The 10,059-nt window shown below is 41.8% G+C and overlaps 1 protein-coding gene across 5 annotated transcripts in view; it reads left to right on the top strand.

Annotated features, from left to right (window-relative positions):
- The first annotated feature begins 5,674 nt into the window (after positions 1-5,674).
- TFB1M (transcription factor B1, mitochondrial) overlaps positions 5,675-10,059 on the top strand; it is a 31,730-nt gene continuing 27,345 nt past the window's right edge. For 2 of the 5 annotated variants that reach the window (XM_053382235.1, XM_053382231.1), the window contains exons 1-3: positions 5,824-5,952; positions 7,052-7,209; positions 9,750-9,901. In XM_053382235.1, the coding sequence (XP_053238210.1) occupies positions 7,077-7,209; positions 9,750-9,901 (285 nt within the window). In that variant the 5' untranslated portion in view covers positions 5,824-5,952; positions 7,052-7,076. Of the gene's footprint in view, positions 5,780-5,823; positions 5,953-6,153; positions 6,172-6,211; positions 6,362-7,051; positions 7,210-9,749; positions 9,902-10,059 lie in introns of those variants that run through there. The other 3 variants (XM_053382233.1, XM_053382234.1, XM_053382232.1) reach the window with 3 other exon arrangements.

The raw sequence follows: 10,059 nt of genomic DNA, 5'->3' as shown, positions 1-10,059 counted from the left end.
ACAAGATGTAATGTTTTTGCTTCTAGCTCAATGTGGCATCTCTTCACGGCTTTGATTTATTCTCGCTTTTGCAAATCAATGTGGTATGCTACAGAAGATGCATTTTGAGTCCTTGCTGTAGTTGACTGAGTAGCAGAAGTGTTATCACTGTGAGAGGTGAATTTCCCTGGTATCAGGGTGAGTGACTTAGAATGAAAGGGGGGGGAAAGGAAGGAGGCGGGGGAAAGATTGGTGAGGCTTGTTAGACTAGAATGAAACTGTATTTACACTGAATGAAGATCACTTTATTATGGATGCGGTTGAAATCAGAAATGGATAATAGGATGAGGATGTATAGAACCCTGCTGGGAGAAGTGCTATTTTACCCATTGACTACAACTTTAGGAGTGCATATTGCAGCTGTGCCTGGAGTGAGGTGGAATGAAGGGCAAAACAAAATAACAAACAGAAATGAATTTGCTTTTTGGATATGTGAAGCTTTAGCAAAACTGCAGAACTGAAATAAACATCACATAGACCTTGTTCTTGAAGCCTGAGTTGCAGTGGCGTAGTGTAGTCTTGAGGGGGGCAGAAGGGTGGTGACCATGGGCACAAAATTCTCAGAGGCTCCCTTGAGCTTCTGCCCCTTTCTAGAGCCATGGGGCGGCAAACTGGGCCTGGGCTGGGCCTTAGAAGCTGAGGTCGCACCTCCTTCTCCTTGTGGCTGGCAAAGGGATGCCCTGCCCCTTGGCTGGCTGAGCTGGGAAGTGCTGGAGCCATCAAGTCAAGAGGGTATGTGGCCAACAGCAGCAGCAGTGCCGGCACCAGCAGCCATGTGCCTCGTGGGCTCCACATGCGCCCCTCAGGCACATGCCTCCAACCCAGTTACCCAGTCCACTGGTGCAGGGTGCAGCACTTGCCTCGCCTTGGGCGCAGGCAACCCACAATACAATACTGTTGGGTTGTGATAGGGCATTATATGAGTTCTGCCCTGTACATATCAACTCAGATCTAACCTACTATTACATTCAGTGGTGCCTACTCTCAGGTACGTCGGTACAGGGTTACAGCGGTTCTCCAAGACCTTCCACAGATGATGGGCAATATCTGAGAATTATTGGAGTATAACCCAGATTGATTGGCAGGTCGCATCCTGTCTTCCTATTCTTTAACATCAAGAAATACAAAAATCATTGTTGCAGCATGAATGGATTTTCAGTGGGATAGCAAGGAAAATGAACAGAGGAGTAAAATATTTCCTTTTGTCTCAGTTTTGTGGTTATACTTGACCAAATTCATTAATCCCAATGACTACTCAAAAGCATTAAGTATTTAGTTGCAGTGTTAAGCAGGGAAAGTTCTGTCAACTGAAGCAAGCATTATCAATTCAGAAATCAGATACAGTGGTACCTCGGGTTACATACGCTTCAGGCTACAGACGCTTCAGGTTACAGACTCTGCTAACCCAGAAATAGTAGCTCGGGTTAAAAACTGCTTCAGGATGAGAACAGAAATCGTGCTCTGGCGGTGCGGCGGCAGAGGGAGTCCCCATTAGCTAAAGTGGTCCTTCAGGTTAAGAACAGTTTCAGGTTAAGGACGGACCTCCAGAACGAAGTACTTAACCCAAGGTACTACTGTAGTCACAAACTTGATTCATGGGCTTGAGCTCAACCTATCATAATGACAGAAGTGACACCATAGTCCCCATGACCAGCACAACTAGACTGTTACAGTACTTAAAATTCCCTTCAGTCATTCTACAAGTGGTTAATCACATGCTCAGTTTCTCCTGCATGGATGAGTGTTAAGGGAGAAGCATTAAGTTCACCAAAGTATTAAAAAAATGATTTAGATTTTCAGGTAGAGAGACATGAAAGTCTTTCACATGTACCTTTCTATCTTAACATTTAGGTTCAACTCTTGGGGACACCATCTAAACAATGAAACAGCAGTATTGAGGTCACAACCTCCTTAGATCTAGTACTCTAGAGCAGCCTCATTGCAAGTAATGGCACTATGGTGAAGAAGGGGTGTCTTAATACGAATGTAACATAAAAATATTGGGCTAAAACAAAGCTTTCCAAACTGTGTGTCGTGGCATATTAGTGTGTCTGCTGGAGTCTGTATCGTGTGAATGCGCCTCACGCTTCTCCTGGGGCTGGAAAGGGGTTCGTTTAACCTCTGGTTTGCTAGTAAAACTGAATTACTGTGTCACAAAACGATGCATGTCTAAAAAGTGTGTCACCAACATGAAAAGTTTGGAAAGCTCTGTGCTCAAGTTGCTCAGTCATTGAAATATTTCATTATTCATTCATTGTGTGCAATTAAGTGCACCCTATGTAAATAAGTGCACTTTATGTAAATAAGGCAATTTTTCCCATGGCAAAGTGGCTTTTTTATATATAATGGAGCCAAGGCTTCTCAACATGCTCACCTTTAGCTGTGCTGCCACCTTGCTGTTCTCCAGGAAACTGCCATTTTTAAGACTTTTCATGGTCAGCTGACAGCATAATCAGTGCATTGCTAAGTAGGGGTTCCATGTGAATGAAACAATCTTTAAAAAAAAATCACCTTCCGCTATAAATAAAGGTTCCTTGTGCAAATCAACCACTCCTAGTCAAGGTGGCATCCAGTTTTATTATGTGTACTTTCCTCTTTTCTTTCTTCATAGCAAGATTATTTCATTAACCTGATCCATGCATTCAGGTTTTTGGTGCTGGTGGTATTGGTAATCTAGAAATTTAAGAGTTCACATAGCACGGAACAAGAGTGTCATCTAGTGGTGAGATTACTGTGCATGTTGTTTACTTGCTATGCCTTTATTTCTGCATCTTCTGAGCAGATTTACTGAGTGCTGGAGAGAAGAGATGAGTTCCCAAATATTTTTTGTCATGATCTAACTTTTAACTTTAGAATAGTTAATTCTATTTTCAGCCATCAGCTTTTAACTGTAGCTGTTTAAAAAGGCTTCAATTGACTTTATTTTTTTAAAAATGAGTAAATTGAAAGCTAAAGGAGAATAAAATATGACTTTCACAGTTTTCCCTGACAGTTACTCTCTAAAATTCCATTTTCCTTGTCTTGGAAGAGATGGGGAATAGGATGAGCACCAGGGCTGATTCTGAACTTCTCTACCCCAACCTAGACGGGCCACTTTGATGCTTTCAAACAACATTGCAGGGGGTTAGACTAGATGGCCCTTGACTCTACAATTCTCTGATAAGGATGCAAAGGAAGTTCCCTGCTGATAATGGGGCTTGCTCTGTGTTGTATTTATATTCAGTGCCAACTGCAAGCTCTACTTGCAGTTGGCACTGAATATAAATACAAGGGCTTTTTTCCTTTACTTACAGTACGTCAATATCTGTTTCATTCCTAGATTGTGTACAAACACCTGAGGCTGAGATTTATTAATGTCCTATCTCACCCTGCCTAATGCTTTTAAGAAGCGCTTAAGCATCATTAGGATTCTGGTTCTCAAGTTATGTGAGGCTAACGTTTGTCACATTTTGGACAAAAAATGGGTGGGACTAACTTGGTTTTTTAAAAATATATATATAATTTATCACCGATTATCCAAATAACAAGTGCATATTGCTCCATTGAGTACTGGACACTTCTACAAAGTGAATGGGTGAAAAGGAGTGAAGTTACTTACTTCAGTAAATCTTTGATTTCTGCCCTTATCTAATGCACTGCCTGATCTTCCAGACAATCTCTATGCATTTTTATTAAACATTCCACTACCACAAAACAGTGTCCTGCCATTCATTTATACTCACAGTGAACAGCAAGTAAGAAAATGGAAACAGACAAAATCACAAGGAAATCCTTGAAACCCATCATTAATTTTACAGTACCACGGAGAGAACATTCTTCCCTGCTTTGTGGAACATTTGTGCAAACGGCCTCCCAAAATCACTTCCTTTGCCAGCAGGACACCGCTGACAATCATCCCTAGAAATTGTTCGAAGAAGGTATGTGTATTTTTAGCTACACTATATCCAGCAGCTGGAATGCTAGCATGTGACATTGCAACCTGTGTTCAATAATTTGTGCCCTAGAACAGTTGGTCATGGACCCAGCAAGAAAGGAGGCAGCCCAACACTTAATTCTAAGTGGTACCCAGGACCTGTGTAAGACACAAATGTTGAATTGATTGGACGTTGCCACTGAATATGAAGACATAGTATCGAGAACCTGAAACACTTTACTTTTGTCAGATTAAATTAAGAATATCGAACAAATGAAGTTGCTGTATGTTCACCACTTGTAGACTGAAAACTACAGCTGTAGAAATATTTCTCAAGATAAGTTTTTTTATGGGTGCTTACAGAGAGGACATTAATACTGCAAATGTGTTGTCACCAACAGTTTTATTTATTTATCAGATTTTCTACAGAAGGGGAAAAATTAAATTAAGGGGAGGGGGCAGGGCCAGTTTAGAGGCCCTAAGCAATTGATTTTGGTGCCCCCATATATATCTAATTCAAAAGTAAGCAATAATAAACTGTAAAATGGAAGTATTTTTCAGAATGAAACAAAATCTAAAGATTGAAATTTTTTTTTGTATACTTCCACTTTGTATTTTTTAAAAATCTACATTTTCTAATTGCAAAACTAATCTTACATAACACATAAGCTTCTATACTTAGTAGAGATAAAACATCCAGCCTCAACTCTCACTTCTTGCCTTTGTCTTTCTAATGATGGTAGTTAGACAAAAGCCAGAGCTGAGAGTTGAGGGAAGGGCCCCCACAAATTTGCTGTATGACACAGTTATCTTAGATAGAGGGGCATTACCTCACCGGAAAGCTAGCCTGGATCTTCCAAGAACTGAATCTGTGCTGGATCCAGTTATTAGAAGGGGGCTCGGGCGCACAACTCACTCCCCACAACAATACAATTAAGAAAACAATCCATTTAATGCAAAAGATGTGCCATCTTCTGTCTTCAACCACAAACCCAGACACACTGCGGACCACCTGAATAACGCTTGTGGACCAGTGGTGGTTCATGTTCCAGTGTTTGGGAACTCTTGGCTGAGAAAACAACTGAGATGTCTTGCTGCTTTCTGTTGTCAGTGTGAAGTCTATGAAATCCCCTCACACCTTTGCTAGACTTGGGAAAATGTGACTGACCTGACCCTCTCCAAGGATCAGCATGACAGAAGGGAGTTCTTAATTGCTATAAAAATTAGCTTTTCATTAGTATTCTGCATTGCATTCTACATACTAGCTATACCTTCTCACATAACCTCATCTCCTAATGCCAAAATACTATCTCTCATGGTTACTAAGCAGAGGGGGAACTGTACTTTGCACATGTCCAGAGATCCTCTTTTCTCGCTGGAATCTGTTGTTAAGACTCCGAACTCTCCCATGTTATTCCCTATTGCATGATCCTGACCCAGAGTCAAATCTCCACTGAAGATGGAGGAAGAGCTTAAATGCCACAGAAGGATCTCAGATCTTCCCGCCCTTCGCTCTAAGGGCTGGCTGAGAAAGTTGGGTGGTGGAAAGCAGTGAGCGAAAAATTCCGGAAACAACGAAGAGGCGGAAGAAGGCAGCGAAGCAATAAAGCGTTGAGCGGCGAACGCCTTCCTCGAGCGCTATACGCAGCCAAGTGCGTCCCGCCCCCTTTAGGCTCTAATGTACACCAGCCAATGAGCGGGCGGCTGTCGGCAGTTGGGCGGAGTTCTCCCTGGAGAGAAGACAAGAAGAAGGGGTAGAGCGTCTTTTCCAAACCTGCAGTGGGAAGAGGGTAAATGATACGGATTTCCGCATCCGGGGTCATGAGGGTAATTTTTTTTTTATTTAAGGGAGGTTGGGGGGAAAGGGGCAATTGACGCTATTCCATCTCACAAGCAACAAGCGAGCACTCCCCTCCCCCGGTATTTGTGTTCCTCGTCGTTTTACTTCATTCCGCCTCTTTCCTAATGCGGCGTCTTGTGAGGGAAACGGACCCATAACTGTAAGTTGCAAGCGCCCGCCTTCGCTTCTCGCGCGTTTTCCTCCGCCCCTCCCCGCGTTGCGCGTGCGCACCGGCGACCTGAGCGCGCGGCGGCTGGTTCTGCCGGCTGCTCTGCTCCTCCTGTGCGCTCGCGCCGACTCCCCTCAGTGAACTGGCCGCGAGCCTTTTCGGTTAGAGCCCGCCAAGGCCCCCCCCCCGAAGCCCGTGACGGGAGGCGGGGTATGCCCTTCCCTCGACCACCCCATCTGAATCCATTATCAAATGCTGTGAAAACGTATATAAGCTGTTGTCAACGGGCTCCAAGAGAGGTTCTTTTCTTTAGCCAGTTGGCAGCCCGAAAGCTTCTGCCCCTCAGCTCACACAGAAGCAGCAGAGGAGCGGCGTGTGGCGCCTTGCTTGCTAAACTTGAGTAGGTTGCACTCACGGAAGACCAGTGTTTCTATATACGGCCCTTGCAGGTTCTTCCAAGGCAAGCTAGAGCTGCCATAGGAGGGCTGCGAAAAGCGGGGTTTGAATGTTTTCTCGAAGTGAGTTTAGAAGCACCCCAACATATACCTGAACCAGGATTGCAAGGGCAATTTGTTATTATCTCGTGTGCTGCTTCCTATACCACACATAAATACAGTGGTACCTCGGGTTAAGTACTTAATTCGTTCTGGAGGTCCGTTCTAAATCTGAAACTGTTCTTAAACTGAAGGACCACTTTAGCTAATGGGGCTTCCCACTGCCGCCATGCCACCAGAGCACGATTTCTGTTCTCATCCTGAAGCAAAGTTCTTAACCCGAGGTACTATTTCTGGTTTAGCGGAGTCTGTAACCTGAAGCGTATGTAACCTGAAGCGTATGTAACCCGAGGTACCACTGTATTTGTATCCACTCTAGGCCATATTTTCAGTCAGAAAGTCTTCAGAAACATATTACCTAAAGTTTTGGGTACTTTAGAACGTTTGATGCTGACAAAAAGCATGAGTTGGATGTTGCTGGTCCAATTAAAAAAGCATTCATGTAGGTGGGTGTAGAATTCCGATGCCTCTTAAAACTTGATAGCCGAATATATAAGAAGTTCTAATTTAATCTTTTCCTCCTAATATTTTGCTAGTGGCAAAGAGTAACACTTTTAATCAATGACTGCATCAAGACAAGCGGTTATGTTCCGCCTACCACCTCTTCCAACAATTGGAGAAATTATTAAACTGTTTAAGCTCAAAGCTGAAAAGCAGCTGTCCCAGAACTTTCTTCTGGATCTGAGACTTACAGGTAAGCAGTCTGTGTCATCTTTCAGTTTTCATACATATACTACTTTGTGGTTTTCTACATTTTTAAAAAGCTGTGTTTAAATAGATTATATTTGTATGTTTATTTAAATTGAATGCACTATGTTTAAATTATTCAAACATGGATTAACAGTTTAAGCATTCTATTGTTTTGTTAGAAAAAGGACCCATTGAGTTTAATGGGACTTACTCCCAGGTAAGTGAGTGCACAATTAAAACCCAGATATGGCATGATTCATGAAAATATTCCATATAGGCAATTCTACCGCAATTGCTCGCTCAAAACTCCCAACTCTTCACAGGCCTCTCCAAGGTTAGTGCAAAGGCTCCTGGAATTGCACTTGTTAAGGCTCATTGGGTCACTAGATGCTATTTTTGCACAGTTTTTGTGCTCTTTTGGGGCCATTTTTGCGCTTTTTTTTTTGCCACTTCCAGGTTCGTGACGATGTATGTAGTCACGGTTGTGCATGCCTTGAACACACACAAATGGGGAATTGCCTATACTCCAGGCCTTAATTATGTAATGTCTACAGTTTAGAATACTTCAGTATGGTAGCATAGGTCAAGGGCTATCAATTTACCTCTATAGCGTGTTCTGATGATATAAATTAATGGATAAAGTTATGTTATGCGGAGCCAGGTTATCACCCAAACTGAAACATAAACAATGTGCCCCGTACTGAAACCACTAGTGAGAGTGATGATTCTCTTATTTAATTTCACCCTGACCCAGTGAAGTAGACCATGTGAAGAGAGTTCATGTGTGGCGATGTAATTCCTGTGAACCAAATGCCACGTGTTTAACCAGTTCCATTCTCCCTGATAGCTTTGCACTGTCTTATTCTTCTTTGGTGATCACTTGTAGCCGAGTAAGATTGTCTTCCATAAACACAGTTTTAACAATGAGTCCGTAAGTGACTGTGGAGGCCAATTCTGGATCCACACGTCCTTCCACAGTGGGGACATTGGTTTCTGGGCGGGAGTTGATCATGGTGTGGATTTACCAAGCGTGCCTTCCTCCTAGCACATTTCTCCCTTGCGTCCTGAGTTCGAGTGTCTTCAAAACCCACAACACCTTTGGTAAAAGCTGTTCTCCAACTGGAGCGCTTGCAGGCAGCACAACTATGTGGCATAGGTTTGACTGTTGGACTTGTTAAACATATGACATATGTTACATACGAATGCACTTCCAGTCACTATATCTGGGAGAGAACAGATGTGCATTTGTGAAGATCTGGTGTGAGAGAGATTGAATGCAGGGTGATCAGTTTTGTTACTTTCTTGGCAGTCATTTTGTGAATAGACAGGCTCACCTACAGCAGCCATTTTGCATTATTGTCTGAGGGCCCAGAAAGATTAGTTTTTGCCAAGTTCTAGCAATTTGAACAGAGAAGTTGGAGAGGTGGGAACTTTTTTTATGTGAATAGCCAGTAAATAACCTAAATTTCATTAACAATTACACAGTGATTTTTTAATATGAAAAAAGTAGATGCAAAGTGCCCCAGTTTTTCTGGTCAGCAGGATCTGCTAATCAAACAAATCTGGTGCCATTGTCATGCCAGGGTAGGATTAGGAATGAAGTGACAACTGAATCAAAGTAAGGTGATTCTTGAAACTAAATCTGTCAGATGAATCACTAAATGAGAGAGAGCATGGAGGAAAGAAGAAAACTACATAGTACAATCTTACAAAGTTTTAAGCAGAGGTAAGCCTTTTTGAACTTAGAAGGCCATATTTGTTCATTTGCAGACAGTTTTGCTGGTAATTGTTTTTCTTTTTTAAAAAAGCTTGCAAACCAAAGTCATAGTTAATGAGAAAATGTTTGCAAACTGTAACAAAATTTATTACTTTTACAGTTCAAGCATATTATATGTTTACGCTGATGGAATCTACACACATATAAAACACGCTGTGAAAATGCTTTTTTAAAAAACGTTTTGAAAAATGCAGTGCTTTTTCTCAGAAAAAAAATGTTTAGGCGTACTCTCATTTCCTTACTCATATTGAAATACTGCCCCTCAATGAGGCCAAACTTAGATTCACAAAATGTTTAGGGGTATGTGTACCCCTGCATCCCCCCAGAAAAAAAGCACTGGAAAAATGTACTGAATTTGCCGTAGCTCAACTTCACCATCTAGTGTCACATTCGTATTTGCACTTTACAACACACTTAAAACGTTTTATTTGCAGTTGTATAGCCGAGTCCTCAATATGTCCGTTTGAGTTCAGTGGAACTTATACCCAGGTAAACATGTATAGGCTAGGGAGTGTATGCCCTAACTTTCATACTCTGTATGAAAGAGGAACTTCTAATACAGTTAAAATAAGTTTTGTAGTTAAACTTATATACTAAAGACCAAATACATACATCTTGTGATAGATGTCTTAGTCCAATTTATATCCAATTTAATTAACTTGATGATGCAATCATTGATTTCCATTCTGAAATGAACTCATTGAACTGCTTTTCTTAATGAGCTCTGTGCATTGAGGATGAACTAATTTGTGTGTCCTTTCTTGCAGATAAGATAGTGAGAAAAGCTGGCAGTCTGAAAGATGCGCATGTGTGCGAGGTAGGCCCTGGGCCAGGAGGAATCACAAGATCTATTTTGAATGCTGGTGTTGCAGAAGTCCTGTTAATTGAGAAAGATCCTCGTTTTATTCCAGGGCTTCAGGTATCCAAATGTTTCACAAGACTTTTGATAGTAATTTTCCAATTTTAGCTGTTTTAAACATTGAATATCCTATTTTAAAAGTTGGATATCCTATTAAGTCTGTGCCAAATAACATTTCAGTTGTTTTGCCACAGTCCTGTTTATTCAGCAGGTAGTTA

The sequence above is a fragment of the Podarcis raffonei genome, chromosome 3 (assembly GCF_027172205.1).
Source record: "Podarcis raffonei isolate rPodRaf1 chromosome 3, rPodRaf1.pri, whole genome shotgun sequence".
Classification (NCBI taxonomy): Eukaryota; Metazoa; Chordata; class Lepidosauria; order Squamata; family Lacertidae; genus Podarcis; species Podarcis raffonei.
Note: the sequence above shows the minus strand (reverse complement) of the source record. Positions and strands in the feature narration are given on the sequence as shown.